General features: G+C 37.0%; 1 protein-coding gene across 1 annotated transcript in view; it reads right to left on the reverse strand.

The window, feature by feature from the left end:
* The window catches only part of LOC149839806 (uncharacterized), a 64,014-nt gene extending 39,503 nt beyond the window's left edge, over positions 1 to 24,511 (reverse strand). Inside the window, exons 1-4 of the mRNA XM_090002831.1 lie at positions 24,412 to 24,511; positions 19,860 to 19,921; positions 16,982 to 17,072; positions 16,375 to 16,461 (exon numbers count right to left, since the gene is read on the reverse strand). Of these exons, the coding sequence (XP_089858957.1) occupies positions 16,375 to 16,461; positions 16,982 to 17,072; positions 19,860 to 19,921; positions 24,412 to 24,459 (288 nt within the window). The 5' untranslated portion in view covers positions 24,460 to 24,511. The remainder of the gene's footprint in view (positions 1 to 16,374; positions 16,462 to 16,981; positions 17,073 to 19,859; positions 19,922 to 24,411) is intronic.
* Positions 24,512 to 24,943: the final 432 nt, after the last annotated feature.

Below are 24,943 nucleotides of genomic sequence, written 5' to 3' on the forward strand. Positions count from 1 at the left end.
AGGAGTGTATCAAAGCAATATAGACTTGATACTTTGGTGAAAAAGACTCGTATGACATAAATTTTTCGGGAACTTTAGAGACTCTCGATGACTTCCTAGTGGATACTTGTTCTTGTTCTTTAGTGTATTTTTCGAAAGCAGAAGGTTTCTCTAAATTACCTCGCCTAGAGTACTGAATGCAATCAGAAGGGTCACTAAAAGCTTCTGAATTTGTTATATCAAGTTGTTCTTCTGGACTCTTTGCTACATCATCTTCAACAATTTTTGGAACTAGATCCAATAGAAAAGAATATTCATCTATTTCCTTAGAATTCACATTTTCAAAAAAACTTTCATTTTCCAAGAAGGATACATTCCTTGAAACATACAATTTTCTTGTTTTGAGATCAAAGCATCTATAGCCTTTTTGATAACTTGCATATCCTAAAAAAGCACATGAAATAGTGCACTGAGAGATTTTATCATTTTTGTTTGAAAAGACAGCATTTGCACCCAAAAACCCTTAACCTGGAGTAATATGGGATTTGTTTAAAAAGTTTTTCAACAGGAGATATATGGTTTAAAGAAGATGATGGCATCATGTTGATAAGATAAACTACAGTTAACGTGGCTTCACCCAAAAAAACTTTGATACTTGATGTGTAATAAGTAAGGTTTTTGTTGTTTCTATGATGTGCCTATGCTTTCTTTCTGCTAAGCCTTTTGTTGAGGGGTATAAGGACATGGTTTTTTATGTATAATGCCATGCAAGTTTAAGTAATCCTTAAATTCTTTAGACAAAAATTCTCCCCCTGAATCAATAGGAAAAATTGCAATATCCTCTTTGAATTGATTTTTAACTAACCGATGAAATATTTGAAAGTGTGAAAAGACTTCAAGTTTGTGTTTAAGAAAATAAATCCAAGTGTGTCTTGTGAAATCATCTACAAAAATTACCTAATAAATAAAGTCACCTTCTGAGCTAATAGGTGTGGGGCCCCATACATATGAATATGAATGTATTAACTCTAGTGGTCGAGAAGAGACAAAGGTTCTTGTTTGAAACGGTAGTCTTTTCATTTTTCCCAGAATACATTTTTCACATTTAAAATTATCAAAATTACAAAAAAAATCATCTTTGGAAATAACTGGAGCTTGAAAATACTATGATGTCCAAGTCTCTTGTGCCATAAGTCTAAGTCAACCTTTTGAACATTACAACACAATGTATTTTTAGGTATGTCCAAAAAATTCATGCAGTACAAGCCTCCTTCTCTATGGCCTTCCCCAATCAGCTTCCCTGACTGGTGATCCTGCAGTCGACATTCACGAGAGGAGAAGGACACATTACATCCATGGTCAGTTAATTGTGATTGTGGAATGTAAAACCTTTTTGAGTTTTCAAAATTTTCTACTCCTTTTATTTCAAGAGATGTTACATCAACAGTAAACACGTTTGACCCATTTGAGTTATGACATTTAGATAAGACATTAATATTTGGAGTCATATGAAACGAAGCACCTGAGTCAAGAAGCCAAAGAGATTTACCTGGATCTGAGTTGCTAATAGAAGAGACTGTGGGCGGCTCCAATAGAGGAAGACGCCCCCTTGAGCAATGGTTGAAGTGCCTCGACTAGTTGTGCTAGAAACATGCTTCCAATGGAAGATTCATTGGATTCTTGCGGAGGTCCGACAGAGGCAACCTTCTTTTCATATGGTTTCTTCAGCTTCAGACAGTAAGTTTTTACATGTCCTGGCTCACGACAGTAGTAACAAATTGCTTTTCTTTTCTCAAAATCATTTATGTCATTTGTTCTTCCATAATTCGGAGGTTTGTAAGTACGAACATGATTCCCTGGTCTAGATACGACTAGAACCGAGTCATCGTCATTTTTGGCAATTCTACTTTTGAGCCGATTTTCCTCCATGCTTAATTCTTTTATAGTGTCTTCAATTGAAGGAACCTTTCCTCGATGAAGAAGAATGAACTTGGTAGCTTCAAAATCTGATCTTAATCCATTGACAAATTGAAAAAAGTGTTTCGCATTCATTTGATTTTGACGGAGTTCGATGTCTTGTGGGCAATGCCACTTTGGTTCAAGAAGAGCCAACTCTTTCCATAATTCAGACAAGCTATTATAGTATTCTCTAATGCTTTTGTCCCCTTGAACCATATTCCGAACTTGATGTTGGAGATTGCACACATGTGCAATATCTTGAAGAGAATACATTCTCTTAAGATAGTCCCAAGCGTTATTTGCATGTTCAAACTTTGCAAGACTTGAACATTTTTTTATATTCACGCTACTTATGAGCCAAGACATAATCTTGGTGTGTTTCATTCTCCACTCTTTCCACTTTTTCTCATAAGTGGTAATGGCTTTAGTTTTTTCTACCTCCGTAAGAGGTATTTTTTTCTCACCTTCGATCTTTGTGAAGATTAGTTTACGTTCCAAGTCGGTTTCATCCACTAGTCCACACAACCCCTTTCCCCATATAAGGTGCTTCATGATTGAAGCCCATGTGACGTAGTTTGAATCATTAAGTTTGATGGGTTTAATGGTGACATTATCATTGTCATCCATTTTACAAGGCTTAATGGGGAGAAAAGAAAAAAAAAAGAAAAGAACAATAAGAGTAGAGGGAAAAAAGGATATATTCTACCACAAATGATAGATACGAGCATACCTTTATACTCAGTGAGTTGAAATGTCAGTTGGAAGAACTGATGGAACAAGGGTTCATTCGTCCGAGTGTATCACCATGGGGAGCCTTGGTACTATTTGTAAAGAAGAAGGATGGATCTCTTCGGTTATGCATCGATTATCAGATGTTTAACCAGACAACTATAAAAAATAAGCATTCGTTGCCTTGGATTGAGAATTTATTCGATCAACTCAGAACTGCCAGAGTATTCTCCAAGATCGACCTCAGGTCTGGGTATCATCAACTCAGAGTTAAAGAAGAGGATATACCTAAGACCGCCTTCCGAACGAGATATGGCCATTATGAGTTCGTGGTAATGCCCTTCGGACTCACTAATGCGCCTGTTGCCTTCATGGATCTGATGAATCGAATATTCAGATCATATTTGGATAGCTTTGTCATCGTATTCATTGATGACATTCTCGTATATTCAGAGAATGAGGAATAACACAGTGAACACTTGAGAATCGTCTTGAAAACCCTTCAGGATAACCAACTTTATGCCAAGTTTTCAAAATGTGAATTGTGGCTAGACAAGTGATGTTACTCGGCCACGTAATATCAAAAGATGGGATTGAAGTAGATCCTGCAAAGGTGGAAGCTGTGATGGACTGGAAGCCGCCAGAAAATATCACTGAGGTCCGTAGCTTTCTTGGACTTGCCGGATACTACCAGAAGTTCATACAAGACTTCTCCCGAATCGTCGTACCCATGACAAAATTATTAAAAAAGGGAGTGAAGTTCGAATGGAACGACCAGTGTAAGGAGTGCTTCGATATTCTCAAACAGAAGCTTACAACTGCTCTTGTCCTTACCTTACCTTCTGGTTGAGGAGGCTTCGTGGCTTATAGCGATGCCTCAAAAACGGTCATACTGTTCATGTTATCAATATGCTGTCAATGAAAGTAATTCAAGATAAATCACCTTATTATGAGTTATTTGGAAAAAAATTGATTACGGATTTTTAAAGGCTTATGGATGTGTTATTTTGTGCATATTGATGCATCTTTGAGGAATAAATTTGATAGGAAGGCATACTGTTTGTAAATTCATTGGTTATGCTAATGATTATAAAGGTTATTGATGTTATGACATTGAGAACAGGTGTATTTGAATATCAAGGAATATGGTTTTTGATGAAAGGAAATTTGATCACATAGACAACACACATGGAGAAGTACGGGCAGCTGAGTTTTATCAGCCTTAGTTGAGTGAAAATTTATGTCCAGCAGAAAATATTGAATCAGCTCAAGAATGGAAAAATGAAAATGCATGTGAAGATGAAACCTATGAGCAGCGGCAACATGATGGTCCAAATGATTGGCAGCACACTGCACCGAATATAAATTTGACGTCTCATAATGGTACGTTTAAGGGTAAGGTATACAGCCGCAAAAATAGGGATGAATAAAACATGAATTCATTACAGGGAAGTGTAGAAAATCAGATTGATCAAGTGCAGCAAAATGTGGCCAGCACCTATGTTGATCACATGCCTCCGGGTATAAGGAGATCTGGACGTATCAGACATCCAGTGGAAAGATGGGTAAGCTATAAAAATTTCAGCATAGATCATCAAATATTTTTAACTGTTGTCTCAAAACGAAGATCCCAAAACATATCATCATGCATCAAAATCAAATAGATGGATTGAGGCTACGAATGAGGAGATGAAGGCACTATATGAGTGTTAAACATGGAAAATTGTTCTAAGACCTCTTAACAAAAATGTTGTGAGATCAAAGTGGGTGTATAAGATTAAATATAAACCAGATGGAAGCATAAAGATATAAGGCTCTGTTAGTGGCAAAGGAATTCACACAAGAACATGGGTTGGACTATGATGAGAATTTTAGCCCTGTGGTAAAAGTGAGAATAATAATTGTCATTTTGTCCCTTGCAATTGATTATGGTTAGATGTTAAGTCGATTGGATGTCAAGAATGTGTTTTTACATGAAGACTTGAAGGAGGAAGTTTACATGGAACAACCTCAAAGGATATAGTAAAAAAGATCTCAGTTGATACGTGTGTAAACTGAACAGGGCCATATATGGACTCAAACAAGCATCCAAGCATCAAGGCAGACTCGGAGATGGTCTTTGTTACAAGAAAAGAGATTAAATTAAGAGGGCGATGACAATAATGGCTTTCTCCGATGCGAATTGAGTAGGTGATCTGGATGAACGAAAGTCAATTTCAAGATATAGCATTTTTTTTAACAAATCTTGTTTCATGGAGCAATAAGAAACAGAAGGCGGTTTCTCGTTCTAGCACAGAAGCTAAGTATGGGGCTATGGTTGCGGCATCTTTAGAAGTGACATGGATTAGATATTTATTAAGTGAATTGGATCCGAAAATGTCATGATCAGTGCTATTATGTGATAACCAAAGTACAATTAAAATTTCACTCAATCCAATTCAACATGGAAGAACAAAGCACATTGAGATAGATCAACACTTCATCCGAAACAAGATAGAGAATGGTGAGATTGAAGCTAGAACAGAAAAACAAGTGGTTGATTTGTTCACAAAGGGACTATGCAAGCATCATTTTTGGTTTCTAAAAAGCAAGTTGTCTGTGATTTTAACCAGAGTTACCAGAAGCTTATTAGATAGGTGGAAAACTCACTTCTCAAAAACTTTGGAAGTGCGATACTCTTGCTTCTGAAACTTGAGGAGAAACTCGATTCCCCCACCCTTCTCATATACTTTCCACACACTTCATCTATTCTTCTTATATGTTATCTTACTCAATTTTTCTTGTTTTTTGTGTTCTCTCACTCTTCTTACTCACTTCCATGTGCTTTCTCTAAATTGGTAGTCATCATTTTTAGATTTTGTTAATTTGATTCTTACACTAAAAAACATGAAATTTAATATTTGTCACTTTTATTTTAGTTTTTATTTGTGTTTCATTTTGATTCTCATTCAATTCTTATATTTCTTTTTTTGTATTTCTCACTTCCCACTTCCTATACATTTTAAAATGCATCGCTTCCCGCTTCCACTTCCCATATTGTTTCTCGCTTCCGCTTCTTAATCTGGCAACCTTGATTTTAACCATGTACAACTTGAGGGTGGTTGTTGGAACGTGATATATGGTTTGGATCCACATTAGGATTCATTGTGAAATAAGTTACTTTCTAAAACACATTTTATGTGTATTTTATTCTACCTGCCTATTTTACCCCTTATTTTTTATTTGTTGTATATTATAATCTAGGGCTAATATTGTACTTCTGTTGTAACAGTTATAGAAAGATATCAATATAATGAGGAAACCTCCCATGTCTAGAGTATTGATGTTTTTCTGGGGTATTCATAGCAACCTCCTCTACATTTCTTCTTCCTTACGGCTTTGATGGACGACCCTTGACTTTCAGTTGGTAGACAGCCAATTTCCTAATGGATGCTAAGGCAATAAGAGCCCTTACACTAGTCATATGTGCTAATAAGTGCAAATATTTCTTCATCTTCATTACCATACTCTTTAGAGTAACCGTGAGCTACTAATCTAGCCTTATATCTTTCTAAAAATCAATCTCCTTGAGTCTTAATCTTAAAGACCCACCGACATCTTATAGTCTTCTTTCTTATAGGTAGTGATTGCATCGCCCAAGTGTTGGCTTTTTCCAAGACTCTTAATTATATGTATATGGCATCTACCCATTCGAGAAGGTCTTTGGCTTCATTGTAGGAAGATGGTTCATGGAAGGAACGGATGGACATAAAACAAGATATATATTTAGGTGCAAAGGACTCATAGGATACTAATCTATTGAGAGGCCTAGAAACACAAACGGACTTCCTAACGCTTGGTTCTTCGAGAGTTTGGTTTTGAGTAAATCTAACGAGTGAACATGGAGGATTTTCAACCGTTCTTCGATAATAATGTTGCATATCATGAGTTGACACATCAACATTTAAAGAATTATTAGAGTTCATCATGCATAATCTTATTAACATGCTCAATCGCTAAGTCACAATCATCATTAGATTTATCATTCTTTGGTAATAAATCAAATAAGGAATTCTTTATGTCATCCTTAGGCTTATCCATACAAAAACCATTTCCATTTTCAAGAGAAGTCACATTCCTTGGAACACAATTTGTCAAATCAGGAACGGTTTGGCAATAAATCAAATAAGAAAGAATACTCGATGTCACCCTTATTAGGTTATATCCTTTTTTATTTTGTGCATAACCAAGAAATACACATTTTATGGCCTTAGGAGAAAGCTTGTCTTTTTCTTCAAAAAGAACAAAGCATTTACATCCAAAAATTCATAGTCTACTCAAATCAGGAGTGGTTTGGTAGAGTTTTTCAATTAGAGAAATGTTTTATAAAGAAGATATGAAAAAGGTGCAAAAGGATCCGACCCGATCCATGTAATCCATGTAAAGATTGTGTTCAGTATACGTTAGGACCCCAGCCATGTAAGACCCGAGCCATGTAACTTTTCCTTGGGACCGGGTCTGGATACACCAGACCCGGATCCATACTTCCGTAGTGTAAAATTATAAATGCATTGTTTTAGGTCACGATTTCTAATTAGAAATCATGACAGTCGCAGTCACCTCTTTGGGCTCTCTCTCTCTCTCTCTCTCTCTCTCTCTCTCTCTCCTCTTTCTTAATACAGGTACAGGTGAAAATCTAGCATGGTATCAGAGCATAGATCCACCTAAAGGCTGAAAAAGATTCCAGCAGAGGCGACGATCAGAAATTTGAGGTTTTTCGTTCCTCTCTTTCTTCCCTTCCGTTCTTCTTCATCTCTTTTCTTCTTTATCCATCCTCTTTTGTCTATTTTTTCTGAAATCCCCTGCGTACTCACACCTCCCGTGGGTCTACTTTTGTGAATCTGTGATTCACGTGAAACCTATTCACGTGAACCCAGATCGTGCATAAAAAAAAGGGGGGGTTACAGGATTTCACGTGAACCTATTCACGAGGGTTTACTTTTATTAATTGTTTGATCTTTTGCCCTACCTTTTCCAAGTCTATCTCTGCATATTCGAATACTACAGTGTTTCCCATGATTTCTTGTTGCCTTGCTGTGCAATTTATCCTTTGATTATTCATTTCTACACTTGTCAAAAAAAAGGGAGGTATATTTAACGTGTGAAGGTGTTTTTCACACGTTAGATATCAGTTTTTTTTTTATTGCAGAGAAAAAGCTTCAGTTCCTGTATTCTCTTATTCTTTCTGACAGCCTGCGACCCTCTATTCCTCAAAAAAAAAAAAAAGAGGAAGAGGGTTGAACATTTCGTGGATACTCCGGTTGATTCTCATTCTCAATGGATTCTTATCACTCTCAATCAAATCTTTTTTCAAGTTTTCTCAACCAGCTTGTTTCTGAAAAGTTGAATACCTCAAATTTTTTGATTTGGAAGAGACAAATTATTCATTTTATAAGGAGTCAAGGTCTCTTAGGTCACCTAGATGGAACCACTCCAGTTCCACCGGAATTTGTCCCGAGAGAAGAAAAAGATGATCAAGGGGCGAGTTCAATCGTGTATGTCAAAAATGTTGAATTTCTCAATTGGGAAAGGAAAGATCAATCAGTTGTTGAATACATCACATCTGTCTCAAGAGATCTTTGTTGCCATTCCTGACAATTGTACAGCTCTACAACTCTGGGAACGGCTGGTTCAAACGTATTCGCAGGTTTCTCAAGCAAGGGTGGTTTTTCTAAAAAGGGAATTTCAGTTGCTAAGAAAAGATTTCATGACCATCATGGAATATTTGAACAAGATAAAGATCATCACAGATCAGCTTGCAGTTATAGAGTGTGTCGTTAGTGACAATGACATGGTGCAACAAACTCTGAGTGGATTGGGATCTGACTACAATATGATAGTCACTTCACTATTGTGCCTTCCTGTTCTTCCTACCTTTGATGAGTTACGAGCCAAATTGATCCAGTATGAAATGACTCTGAAGGGATTCTCTGAAGAAACTCATAATCATCCAAATACTCAAGAAGTTTTGGCCACAGGAGTGACTTATGGTAGAAGACGGGGACGAGGAGGATAAGGACGAAGTGGACACGGAGGGCGTGGTCTGCTTCCCACTCCAAACATGTTAGCTCATGCGCAGGGACCAAGATTCATCCCTACTTGCTTCCTTTGTAACAAAAAGGGCATATCAAGGCGAATTGTTGACATAATCCAGAGAACAAAGGAAAGGGTCCCCAGACAGAAACCAAAAGAAAGTTCACAAATACTAGAGACAATGGAGAGATTAAAGATTTGTTGATATCTGTCTTGTCAAAGTTGAAATTGAAGCAGAATGATGAAGGCACTTGGTTTGTCGACTCAGGGGCAGCGACTCATGTGACAGGCGATGCAGGTAAAATTCCTAACCCTATTCCTTATTTTGGAAAAAGTAAGATTGTCACTGGCGATGGATCCCACCATCCTGTTTCTCATGTTGGAAAAACTGTCATTCCCATGTCACATTCCACTCTTACTCTTTATGACGTTCTTCATGCTCCTGACATTAAGAAAAATATTGTCTCTATCTCCAAACTTATTGATGATAATAATGCTTCAGTTGAATTCACTCCCTTCTCTGTGCAGGTCAAGGACCTACGCACGAGGGAAGCATTCGCTGAAGGAAAGAGACGAGGCAATATGTATGTCTTTGAAGAAGCTCCATGTCATGTTGCCTGCCCTGCACACCTGAATTCGAAGCCTTCATTAGAGTCGTGTTCATCATCTTCTGCCAGTGTTTTTAGCATCTCTGAATGTAATAAGTCATTTTTATGGCATAGTCGGTTAGGACATTGTGGGAGTCATTTTATTGAGAAACGTGTCTCTAATAATCTCATTCCAAAAGAAAGTCTCAATGGGGATGAGAGCAGTCATAAGTGTTCCAGTTGTCTTTTATGCAAGAGTCATGTATTGCCTTTCCATTCCATTAATAAGAGAGCTTCAAAACCTTTTGAGATTATTTGTTCTGATGTATGGGGGCCCGACCCAATTGTCTCTGGATCTAGAAGCAGATACTATCTAATCTTTGTTGATAGTTATTCTCGATACACTTGGATATATTTCATAAAAAATAAGTCAAAAGTCTTCTCTTTGTTTCAAAATTTTCTTTTCTTGGTCAAAAATCAATTTTCTGAGTCCATTCAATTTTTCCAATGTGATGGAGGTGGGGAATTCTCATCCCGTGATTTTATTTCTTTTCTTCGAAATAACGAAATAGGAAGAAGGGTGTCATGTCCTCACACTCCTCAACAAAATGGGATTGTTGAACGAAAACATAGACATAACATTGAAAGTGCCATGAGTATGCTTCATGACAGTAGTTTTCCCATCAACCTATGGACAGAAGCTTTTCATTCTGTCGTGCATGTGATAAATAGACTGTCCATGGTTGTTCTGGAAAATAAGTCTCCTTATCACTGTCTTTTTGGAGCTCATCCTAGTTATCATGATCTGCGTGTTTTTTGATGTGTTTGCTATGTGCATATTGATCAATTCCTGAGAAACAAGTTTCAGAACAAGGCCCAGAAGTGTAGGTTTATGGGATATACAGATGACTACAAAGGATATAGGTGTCATGATCCCACCAACAAACGTATCAGAATCTCAAAAAATGTTGTCTTTGATGAACAAAATTTTGATGACGGAGTTGATGCAACGAATATGCCAACTGAAGTTTACTATCCTTGGTTGAGTTCAGAACTTTTTGCTGGCTCCAATGAAGCACGTTCTTCAGATTGCGTGCAGCAAGAAGAAGAGATGTTTGAGAACACTGGGACGTCGTGACCACAGAATGCAGAGGAAGTACCGGGCAGATACAAAGGCATTGTCTATTCTAGACAGAGACCGACAGCATCAAGCCATTCAGATCATGTCTCAGTCGGCAATCCGACTCCTTCCCATACTCTTGAGGTCAGAAAATCAAACAGCATACGACATCCCATTGACAGGTGGGTTAGCTATAACAACTTCTCCTTGGATCATCAACTCTTTTTAATTGCCCTCAATAAGGAATATGAGCTCATTATGTACTACCAGGCAGCCACTTCTACCAAGTGGGTAGAAGCCATGAATGATGAAATGCAAGCCTTGCATGAATGTGGAACCTAGAAAGTTGTTCCCAGACCACCTGACAAAAATGTTGTCGGATGTAAATGGGTCTACAAAATAAAGTACAAGCCAGATGGAACCATTAAACGATATAAGGCAAGGCTTATGGCAAAAGGATTCACTCAAGAAGCAGAGCAAGACTATGATGAGACTTTTAGTCTGGTTGTAAGAATGGGAACAATTCGAATTATTATTTCTCTGGTTGTTGAACATAGATGGAAGTTGAGTCAGCTTGATGTGAAAAATGCATTCCTGCATGGAGATTTGAAGGAGGAAGTATACATGGAGCAACCCCCTGGATATCAAGAACAAAATTGTAAAACCCATGTGTGCAGGTTAAAAAGAGTCATCTATGGTCTGAAGCAAGCATCTCGCTCTTGGTTTGATAGCTTCTCGCTAGAGATTCAGAAACATGGATTTTCACGTTCAGTGTTGAACCACTCATCATTTATTTTTAGAAGTCAGACTGTAATCACTCTATTATTAATTTATGTCGATGATATTATCATCACAGGAAACTCTGCAGCCCACATCCAAGAAGTAAAAGACTTACTAGGTCAGAGGTTCAAAATGAAAGATCTTGGAATTCTACGTTATTTTCTTGGTGTAGAAGTTGATAATCAGGCTCATGGCTTGACACTCACTCAGCACAAGTACACCGTAGACGTTCTCAGCAAGGCAGGCATGAAAGACTGCAAACCTCTAGGAACTCCGAGTGTGCTTCATCAAAAACTTAGCGCTGATGATGGAGATCTGTGTGATGACCCCACCAGGTATCGAAACATAATAGGAATGTTACAGTACCTCACATTCACTAGACCTGATATTGTTTATTCAGTCAATCAAGTGTCTCAATTCATGCATGCGCCACGTACTGGACATATGGAAGCGGTTAAGAGGATCCTTAGATATCTGAAAGGGACTATTGGGGATGGATTGATATATTCACCACAGTCATATGGCAAAGATGAGCACGAACTCACTGTATATTGTGATGCAGACTGGGCAGGAGATCCTGACGAACGAAGATCTACATCAGGATATTGTGTCTTCATTGGGAGAAATTTAGTCTCTTAGAGCAGTAGAAAACAAAAGGTTGTCGCTAGATCAAGAACTGAGGCTGAGTATAGATCCATGGTTGTTGCTACTGCCGAAGCCACATGAATCAGGCATCTACTAACTGAAGTAGGAGAAAAGATCTTCCACACTACCTTACTATGTGACAACCAAAGTGCTATCAACATGTCATTTAATCCAGTACATCACAGTCGTGCTAAGCACATTGAGATCGACCAACATTTTGTGAGACAGAAGGTTGAAGAAAAAGAGATTAAGCCTGAATTCGTCAGTACTGAAAAACAAGTTGCAGACATATTTACCAAAGGGTTAACAAAGGATCGTTTTTGGATGCTTAAAGGCAAGTTGTTCATGGTCCAAAACCATGTTCAACTTGAGGGGGGGTGAAAAAGGTGCAAAAGGATCCGACCCGATCCATGTAATCCATGTAAAGATTGTGTTCAGTATACGTTAGGACCCCAGCCATGTAAGACCCGAGCCATGTAACTTTTCCTTGGGATCGGGTCTGGATACACCAGACCCGGATCCATACTTCTGTAGTGTAAAATTATAAATGCATTGTTTTAGGTCACGATTTCTAATTAGAAATCGTGACAACCGCAGTCACCTCTCTCTCTCTCTCTCTCTCTCTCTCTCTCTCTCTCTCTCTCTCTACAGGTACAGGTGAAAATCTAACAAAAGGCATTCTATTTATAAGATATATTGTGGTAAGTGCACCTTCGGCCCAAAAATTCTTTGGAACACCTTTGGAAATAAGTAAAGTTCTTGTGGTTTCAATGATATGATGATGTTTTCTTTCAGACAAACCATTTTTTGTGGAGTTTTTGGACAAAATCTTTGATGAATAATTTCATTTTCTTTCAAATAATTTTTGAAATCATTAGACAAATACTGTTCTCTTGAATCCAATAAAAAAAACAATAATATTGGTTTCAAATTGAGGAGTCCTAGCCTCGAAGTTTTACACTACACGACGATCGTTGGTACGGTAGCTTCAGCCAACATGACCAGGTCTTTGTGTCGAAAGCGGTTTATTCGGTTATATATCCAAAACATTTGATTTTTCAAAAGCTTATGAAATTCTTTAAAACATGAGAACACTTGAAATATAAGCATACAAAAGTAAATCCAAGTATATAGAGTATAATCACCAAAAAACACGACATAATAAGCAAACCTCATTTCGATATTATGGGAGTCAATCCCCCATACATCCAAATGCACAAGTTCAAAAGGTTTTTGACAGACAAAGGTTCGAGAACCAAAAGGAATGGATTTCATTTTCCCAAGAATACAATCATTACACACAAAAAAATTCAATACAAGAATCCTTTAAAACAGAAAAGAGAGACAATTTAGATACATTCAATTGTTAAAATACATTATACATATATATGTAACTGATATACGTATATTATATAAATATATATATATATCAAGGGTATTTTGATCTTTGTATATATACAATCCAATAGGGGTTGTATTCTTCTCTTTATTTATTTTTTTAGTCTTTTTGTTTTTTATTAAAACTTTACTTGACTAATGGGGAAGCAGTCCAACCTCCCAACGGTCATATTTCTAACCGTTGGACTGCCTCCCTTTTTCAGCCCTCTTTGTTGTGTGTGTTTCTCTATAAATAGCGCCCATTGTAAAGAGTTCATTCATGCTTTATAGCATGAGTTGTGAATATAAAAAAGCTCTTATTTCTATATTGTGTTCTTGTGAGATTGTATTTGGTCCATTAGAGGTCATATTGTGATTGTGCACTTGTGTAGCCCTTTGTCGGCATTGTGATTGTGCACTTCTTGTTTTATTACATCAAATAACCCAATCTTTTATGATATAAATCAATATTTTTTTTGTTTGCTAAATTACAAAAAGATTCTTTGGAAATTTGGAGATAGTCTATGTATCTCCCCTTCTATGACCTTCACTAATCATCTTCCCTAATTGGCGATCAAATGGCAAGTTTAGATTAAGTTTGGGAACAACTCTAACTTTTGAAACTTGAAATTCTTTTGAAATATTTTAAGTCTCAATGCTTTTAATTACTAAAGTGGTACCATCCACGGTTGAAACACAAGAGTTATAAGGAGAGATAGTGCATTCGAATAAAATAGACTCTAAAGGTGTTTTATAAAAGGAAGCACCATAATCAAGTATCCAAGAGCACATATCAGGAGAAGATGTGGACATTGCAGCTCCAAAAGTAGGTGTAGAAGATGACTTAAAGAATTGTTGAAGAGATTTCATAAGTTGGTTGATGAACATATCATTAAGATCTCCTTTTTTGTTTGTCTCATCTTCCTTGGACGAATCTTCAACAGTGGCCATCTTTTTCTTGAGTTTAGGAGATTCTGGTTTAATATGCCTCGATTCATTACAAAAATGACACTTAATTCTTCTTCCTCCATTGTTGTTTCTTCCAAAGTGAGGAATCTTCTAATATTGTTGTCGGGCTTTGATACGACAAGAACTTCATCTCCCCCTTTGGATATACAAACCCGAGTTTTCGCTTGGTAGCAATGGTCCTATATAATATTGAGGACCTAACTTGTTCAAATTCAGGTCTTTGCCCGAAGAAAAAGGTGAAAATGTGTTCTTTCTCCAATTGCTTTTGCCTCATTTCAATGGTTGAACCATACCACTTAGGTTTAAGTAGCACAAACTCATCCCATAAAGGGGAAAGAGTTTCATAGTAATCTCCCACACTCGTCTCCTTGTCTCGTAATCTGAATCTTATTTGGAGCAAGTACTGTCGTACTAAGTCTCTTTGCACAAACATACCTTTAAGAAAAACCCAAGCATCGCACGCCTTTTTAAATTTGTCAATATTTACAACAATCTTAAGTTTCATGCTATTTAGGAACCAAGACAGAATTTGGGCATTTTCAACTTCCCAATCCTCCATCTTGACATGATATTCTTTAAGGGTCATCTCTCGTTCATTCAAATGCTTTAATCTGATCGCCATCTTTCTTTGTGAATATGAGATGTGGCTCACAAGTAGTGTCACTCACATAACCCCAAACCTTCTTTCCTTTGAGATGATTCTCTACGGCAGTAGCCCACATAAGATAGTTCAAATTGTTGAGCTTGAATGAGATCACCATCACGGGTTCCTTCTTGGCCGTCTTTGGTGGAGAAAGCTTTAACCAATACTTGAAGAAGTCTTCTTCCTTCTCTTATCGCAACCACGAGCCTTGAACAAGTACAATAGGATCACAAGAGCCTATGGCTCTAATATCATGTAATGAAATCACAACCAAAAATACACTCACAATGTACTTAAGATATAGAAAACAAGTAAAAAAGTAAAAGTAATTGATAATAATATGATGTTATCATGATATTATAGTGATAATATCATGATACATATGTAATGAAATGGTGGACTTTCACAAAAGCACGAGAGATCTTCAAAAGAGTGTCTATTGGAGACACTTCAAGCATAACCCATAAAAGGGTAAAAATGGAAAAACACACTAAAATAAATAAATCTTTATTTATTCACAAGAAATGCTTAAGAAGCATTGATGCAATGTGGAGGAGGAACACCCCTATTTATACAAGTGGGAGAGAGATAAAGGAGAGCTATATCATAGTCAAGTCCTAGTTGGGACTTGACTAGAATACAATGTCTAGTTCAAATTGAACTAGACAATAAATAAAAATAAAAAGAAAGGAAAAAAGAAATAATATATATATAATAATATATTATATTGTTATTATATATATTATATATGTTACATTTTACATTTTAACAATATATATATATATATATATATCTGACATTTTCAAAATATCATGATATTTTGCCTTTAATATCATTTTATGAATTTATAGTGATATCATGACTATATTTTCAAAATATCACCTATATCTATGACTGACATATATATATATATATATATATATATATATATATATATGCTTGTTTACATAATTGTTTTGTTCCTACTTCACTGTTATGCAATTGTACAAATTTTGTGATATGTTATATTGAGTAACACACTTCATTCAAAGTCACAATCATTAATTTTCTACTTTTCTTAATGTTTTGTTCTTTTGCTCCCCACTAGGCTGAATAGTCCCAACTAGGACCCAACTAGTCCCTTTATGGCTCTACCACCTAGGTGCCAAGTAGTGCTTTTGACAGCATAGATTAGGATCTGGCAGTACACCTAATTAAAGAGTGTTTTGCGTGTCGAGTGTAAAGAGGCAGATTTTATTCCTAGGGAAGTTAGTTCCTTGGGTGTATCAAGGTGTTGACCAGCAGCTGAAGGTAAAAAGTGACTTAATGAGGGTGCTATGGGTGGCCCTAAAATGTATGTGGGAATGATGGAAAAGGAGGAAAATTATGCAAAATATTAAGTGAATGCTTTTAGTGGATTGAGGTCATGCGGCTTGACTGTAAGGCAGTGTACAAATTACTCAAGGACATTGCAAGAAGATTAAAAAGGAACTGCTATAAACATAATACAACAAAAGGCTATTCTATGACATTACCTTTCCCATAGATCTGAGTAGGCTCAAGAGTGGCCCTGGAATCATACTAGCAACAGCAAGAGACCCACGTTCATCCACAATGGTGTTCTACAAGCAAAAATCTCAAAGCATCATTTGTGAAGTTGATGAACACAATACCACAATAATTGCAATATGTGATAGAGTGTATCTAAGAGAGATTTATAAATTCATTCACAATTCCCGCCATTAATTTCCTCAAGCTACTAACAAACAATGGTGATGGAGGCATGTGATAGGCTGAATTTGTAGAGAAATTATTCATATTAGAGATTAGCTTAGGCTCAAGTTTGCTCATGTAGATATTTTATGCTTTGAATTATAGACTCACAAATTCAAGAAAATATGATAGCAGCAGGTCCTAAACAGCACTGAGACTAGATAAAGATAATAGCAGGCCACAGAAATCATATGACAAGTACTTCTATTTCATTTTTTAGAAGTCCCACGACAAGTGCAAGTTTCCAGTATAAAACGGCAGCCTTCAAAGTCTTTCTAGTGCCCTTCCACTCTCCCAGTTACAGTAATTCCAGAAGAGCATTTTAATAATAAAACAGCAAGATAAACAGAAGATTGCGAAGAACCTTACCACATTGTGTAAGTCTCCCTCTGGTATCCAAATGTATGGCCTCCCTCTTCTAAATAGGTATTTAACCCTTGAGCTATGAAGATTCTCTTTGCTACCATAAAGCAAAGCAAGCAAATATTCCATTAATTCATAATCTAGGATTGTAAAATTGTGAATCAAAATACAAGAGGAGATGATACATTGATAACTGACAAAGAGAAAAAATTTGTGTGCGTGTGTAATCCATGCTCAGCTTTTTCGACTAGATGCACATAACCCAAGCTGGCACACATGTTTTTAGGTTAATTTCTTATTCACTAGTTACTTCAAATCAGCTATACAAAAGAACAATGAAAGGCATCAAGGATGATTTGCTGCATAAAAATTATAACAAATTTTCAGAAAAATATATCTTAATGCAACATTTTGCAAGTCACAACAATATTAGAAGAGGTCACAAGTGTACTGGTTTATGAGAAATAGTTCTTATGACATAATTAAAGGATAAAACAACCCTCCGTGTGGGCGTCTAAACCAGTTAATGATTGCTGAAGAGGAAGGACAGAGTTTATTTACCAGCTAGTAAAAGCTGTCTGTGTTCCTAAAGTAAGATTACACCAAAAGGTCAGACATATTATTTATGTAACTAATAGTCTAATACATTAATGTATGCAGTTGCACATGATATGGCACATGAACAGCTAAGAACAAAGGACTGAGACCAACAAGGTCAAAATCAGTAGAACAAATATGCATCATGAGTGCAAGTTTAGTGACTAAAGATGTGTGGGATGGTATGGTCAAAATATACAACCTTGTAACACAATATATGTCCACGTGGAATTATATACTTGTACATAGGGGTGGCAAAATCTGACACGACCCGCCAACCCGCTTCTTAGCCAGGTTCGGGTTTGGCTTAAATGGGTTTGTGTCGTAAACGGGTCGACCCGCCTAACCCGTTTATTAAACGGGTCAGGTTCGTGTAAGGGGTATGCCAACCCGACTGACCCGTTTAATAAACGGGTTAGGCGGGCGGGTCAACCCGTTTACACGAATCCGTCAACCCACAACCCGTTTATATATATATATATATATATATATATATATATATATATATATATATATATATATAAAAGTTTATAACCCTAATACTCTGATAGGGATATGATCAGAATTTTTGAAAAAGATGAGGGGGCACTATCATATTTTCACATGTAAAAGGCTAAAAGCATACAAAAGGAGCACGCTTTTCTGAAAAAAAAAATCAGAAGCTTCTCAATGAATCTTCTTTTGTGCTTTTTTTTCAGTCGGTGAGAAACCGCCGATCGGTGTCAGTTCATTCATCAAAAAAGGAAAGTCGACGATGGTGTCCTGTTACCGAATGGGGTGTCAGAGCTGCTAGAGGTCGTCAGAGCGACTTCACTCATTGTTGCAGTGGTGGAAGATCGAAAGAAGAAAAGGACCTCAGATCTTCGGGCGATGAGGGTTTTTAAGCAACTAGCCCATGCGGCTTGCCGATTGGGTCGCCGGAAATGCAGAAATAATGGCGACGGAAAAAATACAGGTAATCCCCCCCCCCATTTTTTTGTTTTGTTATTTTCAGAGTTGCTGAATGCCGACAATCTTTCGCAAATAAATTCCCAGAAGGGAGGTGGTCGGTTATAGGCCACCCCCTAAGAAAAATTTCTTTGTTAATCCGAGAAAGAAAAAAACTTTTTTTCTGTTTTTTTTTTTTGCCTTCTGTTTTTCTTTTTGTTGCCTTATGGTGTCTGACGCACGCCCCCATTCGGGGTCCGTGTTCTTCTTCTTCTGCCTCTTCCTTTTTTTTTCTTATTTCTTTTTAAGAACAGGGGTCGCCTGGTTTTAGTGACCCACTGTATTTTTTATTATTATTTTTTTTAATATTTATTGAGGTCGCCTGATGCCGACAACCTTCTTTTAAAAGAAACAGATGAGAGAGAGGACGTCAGTTATTGGTGACTCAACCCACAACCCGTTTAATAAATGGGTCAACCCGCAACCTGCAACCCGTGTAATCGGGTCGTGTTGACCCAACCCATTTATTAAACGGGTTAACTGTGTTGGGTCGGGTTACTCGTTTAATAAATGGGTCGTGTTCGTGTTTGCCACATCCAACCCGTTTAATAAACGGGTCGTGTTCGTGTTGAGGTATGTTGACCCACCGACCCAACCCGATTGTCACCCCTACTTGTACACTAGCACACACATCCACAGTTACAATCGCATGGAAGGGTGTTGCTTCCATTTGTTGGCCAAATTATCTGAAGGAATATGTTCAAAAGAAATGGAAAAGAAAAAACCTCCTCTGTTCTCATCTTTGACACTAAAGTAGTTGAAAACTTCACATTAGTTTACTCTGGTTAATGACACTCAAATTATAGTGTCATATTTTTTTGGACTAGGGCCAATGGTACTAATATGCTTCTTAAGAATGGAATATACATGAAAAAGAGAGCGGCCAATCTTTATATATTTGAAACATTTTTCTTAAGGTAACCCAATAATTTCAGTTAATACGTCAAGTTTGACTTACCTAAATATTCTGGAAAGGCTAGTACCCTCTTTGATAATAGAGGAGTTGGTTTAACTAGTAATAAGTAATAACTAATAAAAGAAGCACCTCTGGAGACGAGTTAATTTAAGTACTGGTGCCTTGACCACTCAAACAGGCTGATCAGGTGTAACAAAGCCAATGGTGAAAAAAATTGATATCACTTTTCTTAAAGTAAAAATTTATCAAGGAATTTATTACAGAAACAAATCAAAGAGAAGTAATCAATGTGGTTATGACTTATGAGGTATACCATCCAAAATAAAAGACAAGATTAAATATAACTTATTCAAACAACATATGAAGAAGATCTAAGGCACACACCTTCCTTTTGCATCTGCTTTAACTGTGTTAAGAATACCTTGATAATTAGCAGACAAAATATTCTGCAAGCTAGAAAGATTAACATAGTTACCCACAAAAACATAATCACCAGACAGCTTATAAGGTAATCTAGTAATCCATGCAGTAGTATGGGCACATAAAACCTTCCCAAACCCAGCATGCCTTTCAAAAAATAAAAACCCTCCCAAATGAAATATGCCACTTAAAAATCAGATATACATCTCAGAGGAAATAGGCATGACGTTATTAAAGATATAACTGCTTTAAACTCCAATTTGACAAAGGAAATCTTAGAAGGGTTATTTATTTCTCTATTGAAACACTTGAAGAAAAAAATCATGATCAACAAAATCAACTCGGTATGATGGACACCCCCAAGCACACCAGGCAATCACAAGCAACCAACAAAACCCCTATCTGCTATTGAAGCATATATAAAATATGAAAACTTAACCCGTTTCTATTTGTGCCGATTGACTTGGTGGAAAATGTTTTCTTAAAATTAGATAGTTCATAATAACAAGAAACATCCTTTCTCCCAAGAGGATTATGCTCTTGACCTCTTCAATATGCTTACTGTGTTTCACAATTAACTCAAAAAAGCATTAAAGGGATGATATGTACCCTCCAGCATCTGATCATTCTATCATAGTTTTATGAGTAATGCTAGTGTGCTTCGAAATCACAGTTGTAGGTTGTAGGTTGCATCTTCTCAATCAGACATTATAGATGTACTCAACATAGTTTATTTGATAGGAATCATGTTTTGGATCATATTTTTTGGACATAAAAATAAGATTTTTTAAGTCATGAAATTTTGGTACATTGTAAGCCATTGATTTTTTAATATATTAAAAAACCTACATGTATGCCATAATCACATGATCCAAAACTTGTTTTCCACTAAATAATTAATGTAGAACATATCTATAGGGTCTGATCAACAGAAAAACTCAATTTTTTTGAAAAATTCAAGCTTAGGAGCTCCGGGAGCACCCTATCATTACTTTTATATATATATATATATATATATATATATATATATATATATATATATATATATATATATATATATATATATATAGCGGCTGTTGACCATATAGATGTGTTTGGCATGGTTTGTTTACCAAGATCGGGCCTTGGATCATGATTTTTCAAAGCACAATTTTTTTATTTGCAAAACTTTGGTACATTGTAGGTGGTCGATTTTTGAATCCCTTAGATGGTTTTAAAACTCGCTGAGTCAACTCGTTGACTCGGCTCGGCTCGGCTCGGCCCTCCAACGAGTCAACCCGGCAAGGCAAACTCGGCTTGCCAAGACTCGGGCTTGACTCGGCTTGACTCGGGCGAGTTCTGGGATGTTTGAAATTTGATTTTTTTTTTAGTTGAAACAAACATGGGATGAAGTACGGTTGTTACAGACAGAATATATGTTCTGTCTGTTATGTTCTAAGGGTCTGTCCAATCTTGGACAAGCAATCAGACAGACCCTTAAGGTCTCTTGTGAGTGTGTCCTTAGTGGTCCTTGTGTTGGCTGATTTGGTGGACTGATGTGCTCATTGGATTTGTGGTATGTGTGCTCTTGGATCTTCCCTGTGTGTGTGTGTTAACTTCGTAACAGGTACTAGGTATCACTATCATAGCATAATCAACTATAATATTCATCATGTATTATCAGAAGCATAAAATATAGGAACTAAGTATATGTTGGAAACTGGTAATTGGCCTTGTGGTAGCCAGTAGCTAGAAGTCACTCAAGAGAGGATTCATAATGTTTCCATAAATTTCTACCAATAAGACAAATGTCAACAAAGCTTCACATAAGTTCTTGATTGCTTGACAATGCACAGAGCCATCAAAATACAAAAATCTCGCTAATTCATAAGAAACAACATTAGGAGTTAGTGTTCATAGGGAAAAGAGTTTTAGCTCTATTTGGGAGTGAACAACCAAGATTTTATATGCTGCATCTCTTTCGAGAATTTTTGTCATGCCACTTAATTTCATATTTTTCAACTTACACCATAGTTATTCTTCAACTTACTCCATAGTCCTTTGTCTAAAAAAGAAATCCGAAGGCTATTTAGCAAGCTATCCTAGAGTTTTTTGCTACAGCATTAGTTGCTTTTAATGACCTTTGTTCATTTGTCAAGGATGTACATTTATATATGGTCACATGGACAACATAAAGGACACATGGCATGCCATTGTTGTTCAATTTTTCATTAAGAATACAGTATAAGGGGGCATGACACAAGGGTAACTGGTAAGTTGGGAATATTCATGTGAGATAGTCTAGCAGAGATCAGCCAATGCATTTTTCAATGCTACTGCTCTCTATGAATGGTTTAACTAGAAAATGACAAACCCAGGAAGTAATACAAGCAAAAACCAAGCTAATTTAGTTGATGCCTATTGTTATCAGTTCAAAAGCAACCTAAGAAAGAGTCACATCTCTCTCCCAGTTTCAGTGATTACATGCCTTAACACAACCCAAGGATCTCTTGTTTACTGAAAAAACATGGTTTGAGACAAATTATAAATTGTTTTTCTTTTAAAATCAAAAGTTAACAAAACCCAGTCCGAGTCACCGAGTTGACCCGCCGAGTCACGAGTCAATAAAGAACGAGTCGAGTCCTGAGTCACAGGTTTTAAAACCTTGCTTAGAAAACCTACTTACATGTCACAATAACATGATTCAAAATCCATTTCTTATTGAACAAACATTGTATTGTAGATCACATCCATAAGGTCCGGTCTACAAAAAAAAATAAAAATACGTAAAGAAGGTGATTTTTACTCAATAATTTGGTACCTACTACCTTCATTAGTACCAAATATTTTACCTATACACACCCGCGCACGAACACACACACACAACCCTCTTGTGTAAGGAACCCCTAGTGCAAAATCGTATTTTTTTTTTTTGCACACCTGACCCTCCATATGTGATCCACATGTTTGCTTCAGCAGAAACTGGCCCTTGAATCATGTATTTCTGACGTGTATATCAGATTTTGCTGGGGTTGACAAATAAGTGGTCTACAATTACTGAATTTTCTACTCTAAAAAATCTTATTTTTATGTCGAAAAAAGTGACCCAAGGATCAATTCCTACCAGTTTCACCATGCTGAACATATCCACTCAGAAAAGAACATAAAACAATAAAATAAAGTAGGAGTATATAATTATATCCATACTAGTGTGTACATATTGCAGCATTAAAGAAGCAACTAGTACCAGCACCAGAATCAATATAGGTAAACTGGCATTGCAAAGTGCCTATATATATATATATATATATATATATATATGAACCGAGCATTCAAATCAGCTGCTCTGCAAAGGAGGGACAATAGCCATAGCTAAAATACATTATGTGGGTCAACAATCTACTAAAATGTCTGGCTGATATATAGGAGCAGAGGCCTATATACAAGCAGGCTGAACGGATAATCATCTGTTCAACCCCAGCTAAAAAGGCCGTACTGCCTTGCTCGAGATGAGCTAGTGAAGCTTTGCTCTCTTGGGTTGTGTACCTGTATCAGTTATAGTTCTTTAGGTGCCTGTGCCGGGTGCTTCTTGGTTCTTCCATAGATACAAATATTATTTTCTACATAATATATATTATATAGTTCCATACATATCATATAATGTTGTAATAAGTGTGATGCGCGTGTGAATATGTCAGCCCCAGGAGCTTGAGGCTGCTCTCTCTCTCTCTCTCTCTCTCTCTCTCTCTCTCTCTCTCTCTCTCTCTCTCTCTCTCTCTCTCTCTCTCTCTCTCTCTCTCTCTCTCTCTCTCTCTCTCTCTCTCTCTCTCTCTCTCTCCTATATATATATATACACACACACACACACGAGAGAGAGAGAGAGAGATTGGTTCCTCCAAACACGAGGGTGTGGACAGCCTCAAATTTTCAATTTTTCGATACTTTTTTGGAATCTGACATTGCAGATATGATCTACATGTTTTGCTTAGTAGAGATTAGCTTTTGAATCATCCAATTATGGCATTTGAGTAGGTTTTTATAAGGATTTAAAAAATAAATGGCTCAAAATTTTTATAAATTTTAAAGCTCATAAAATCACATTTTTTCATCAAAAAGCATGAACCAACAATCAACTCCTAGCAAATGTTTCATGCTGAACGCATCAGATTGGTGCAATCACTGGGAAGCAGGATGTTAGGATATCGCAGCGAGGGCCAATATTTAGGTCACTCCATTTCCGCCAAGGCGGTAAAAAATTGGAGGCACATATTCCGAATTTTTGCAGCGAAATGTCCACCATCGTCTCAGAATTGCATATCAGATACAAAGTACTATGACAGACCAGTAATTCCGCCGAATTATAATGCAAGCGCGTCTGACGTCCCATCCTAGGAAGGCCTAAATAAATAAAAGAGGAATCACGCACGCTCAGAGACGCAAACCATGATCAACTACGGAATGGCGGGAAGCAAAGTTCGACTAGGGCAAAACAAACAGAAACTTCACACAAACGGTAAGCAGATGAAGGGATCCATACCTTGCATTTCTCCGCAATCGTTAGGGCGCCCTTGGCGTTCTTCATCATGCGAAACCCTAAAATTCGGAATGAGAGCGTGGGAGATCAACGCGGGAATGAGAAACCCTAGTCCCTTTTTGAACGAGCAGTGCCAGAAAAAGGAGAAAGGGGGAGTACAAGAGGGTCCGGATTTTGGTGGATCTGGTCTATCGATCCGTACCCGGATGTAACCCATGAGATCCACATGGAATGATGGAAGCAAGAACTGGATTGTGAGCGTGCTGGGTCCGGGCTTTCTTTCGACTGGCTTGTCCCATTCGCATTTTATGTATGGGATCCGCATTTGGTTAACGGAGTCTGCCCATAATTGGATCCGATCCATCTTTCTGTGGGAGCAATTAAAAAAAAAGGAAAATTCATGAATGGTAAGGGAGTGTAACCGATCGAGTTGGGTTCGGATCAGGTCTTGTCAGATTTGTTTATAAATCGGGTCTACAATTTCCACCCGGCCTGAGCCAATTTGGTTTGTATCCCTGAGTATGAGTATGGCTAA

This window comes from Nuphar pumila, chromosome 4 (genome assembly GCF_984573655.1).
Source record: "Nuphar pumila chromosome 4, dmNupPumi1.hap1.1, whole genome shotgun sequence".
Taxonomy (NCBI): domain Eukaryota; kingdom Viridiplantae; phylum Streptophyta; class Magnoliopsida; order Nymphaeales; family Nymphaeaceae; genus Nuphar; species Nuphar pumila.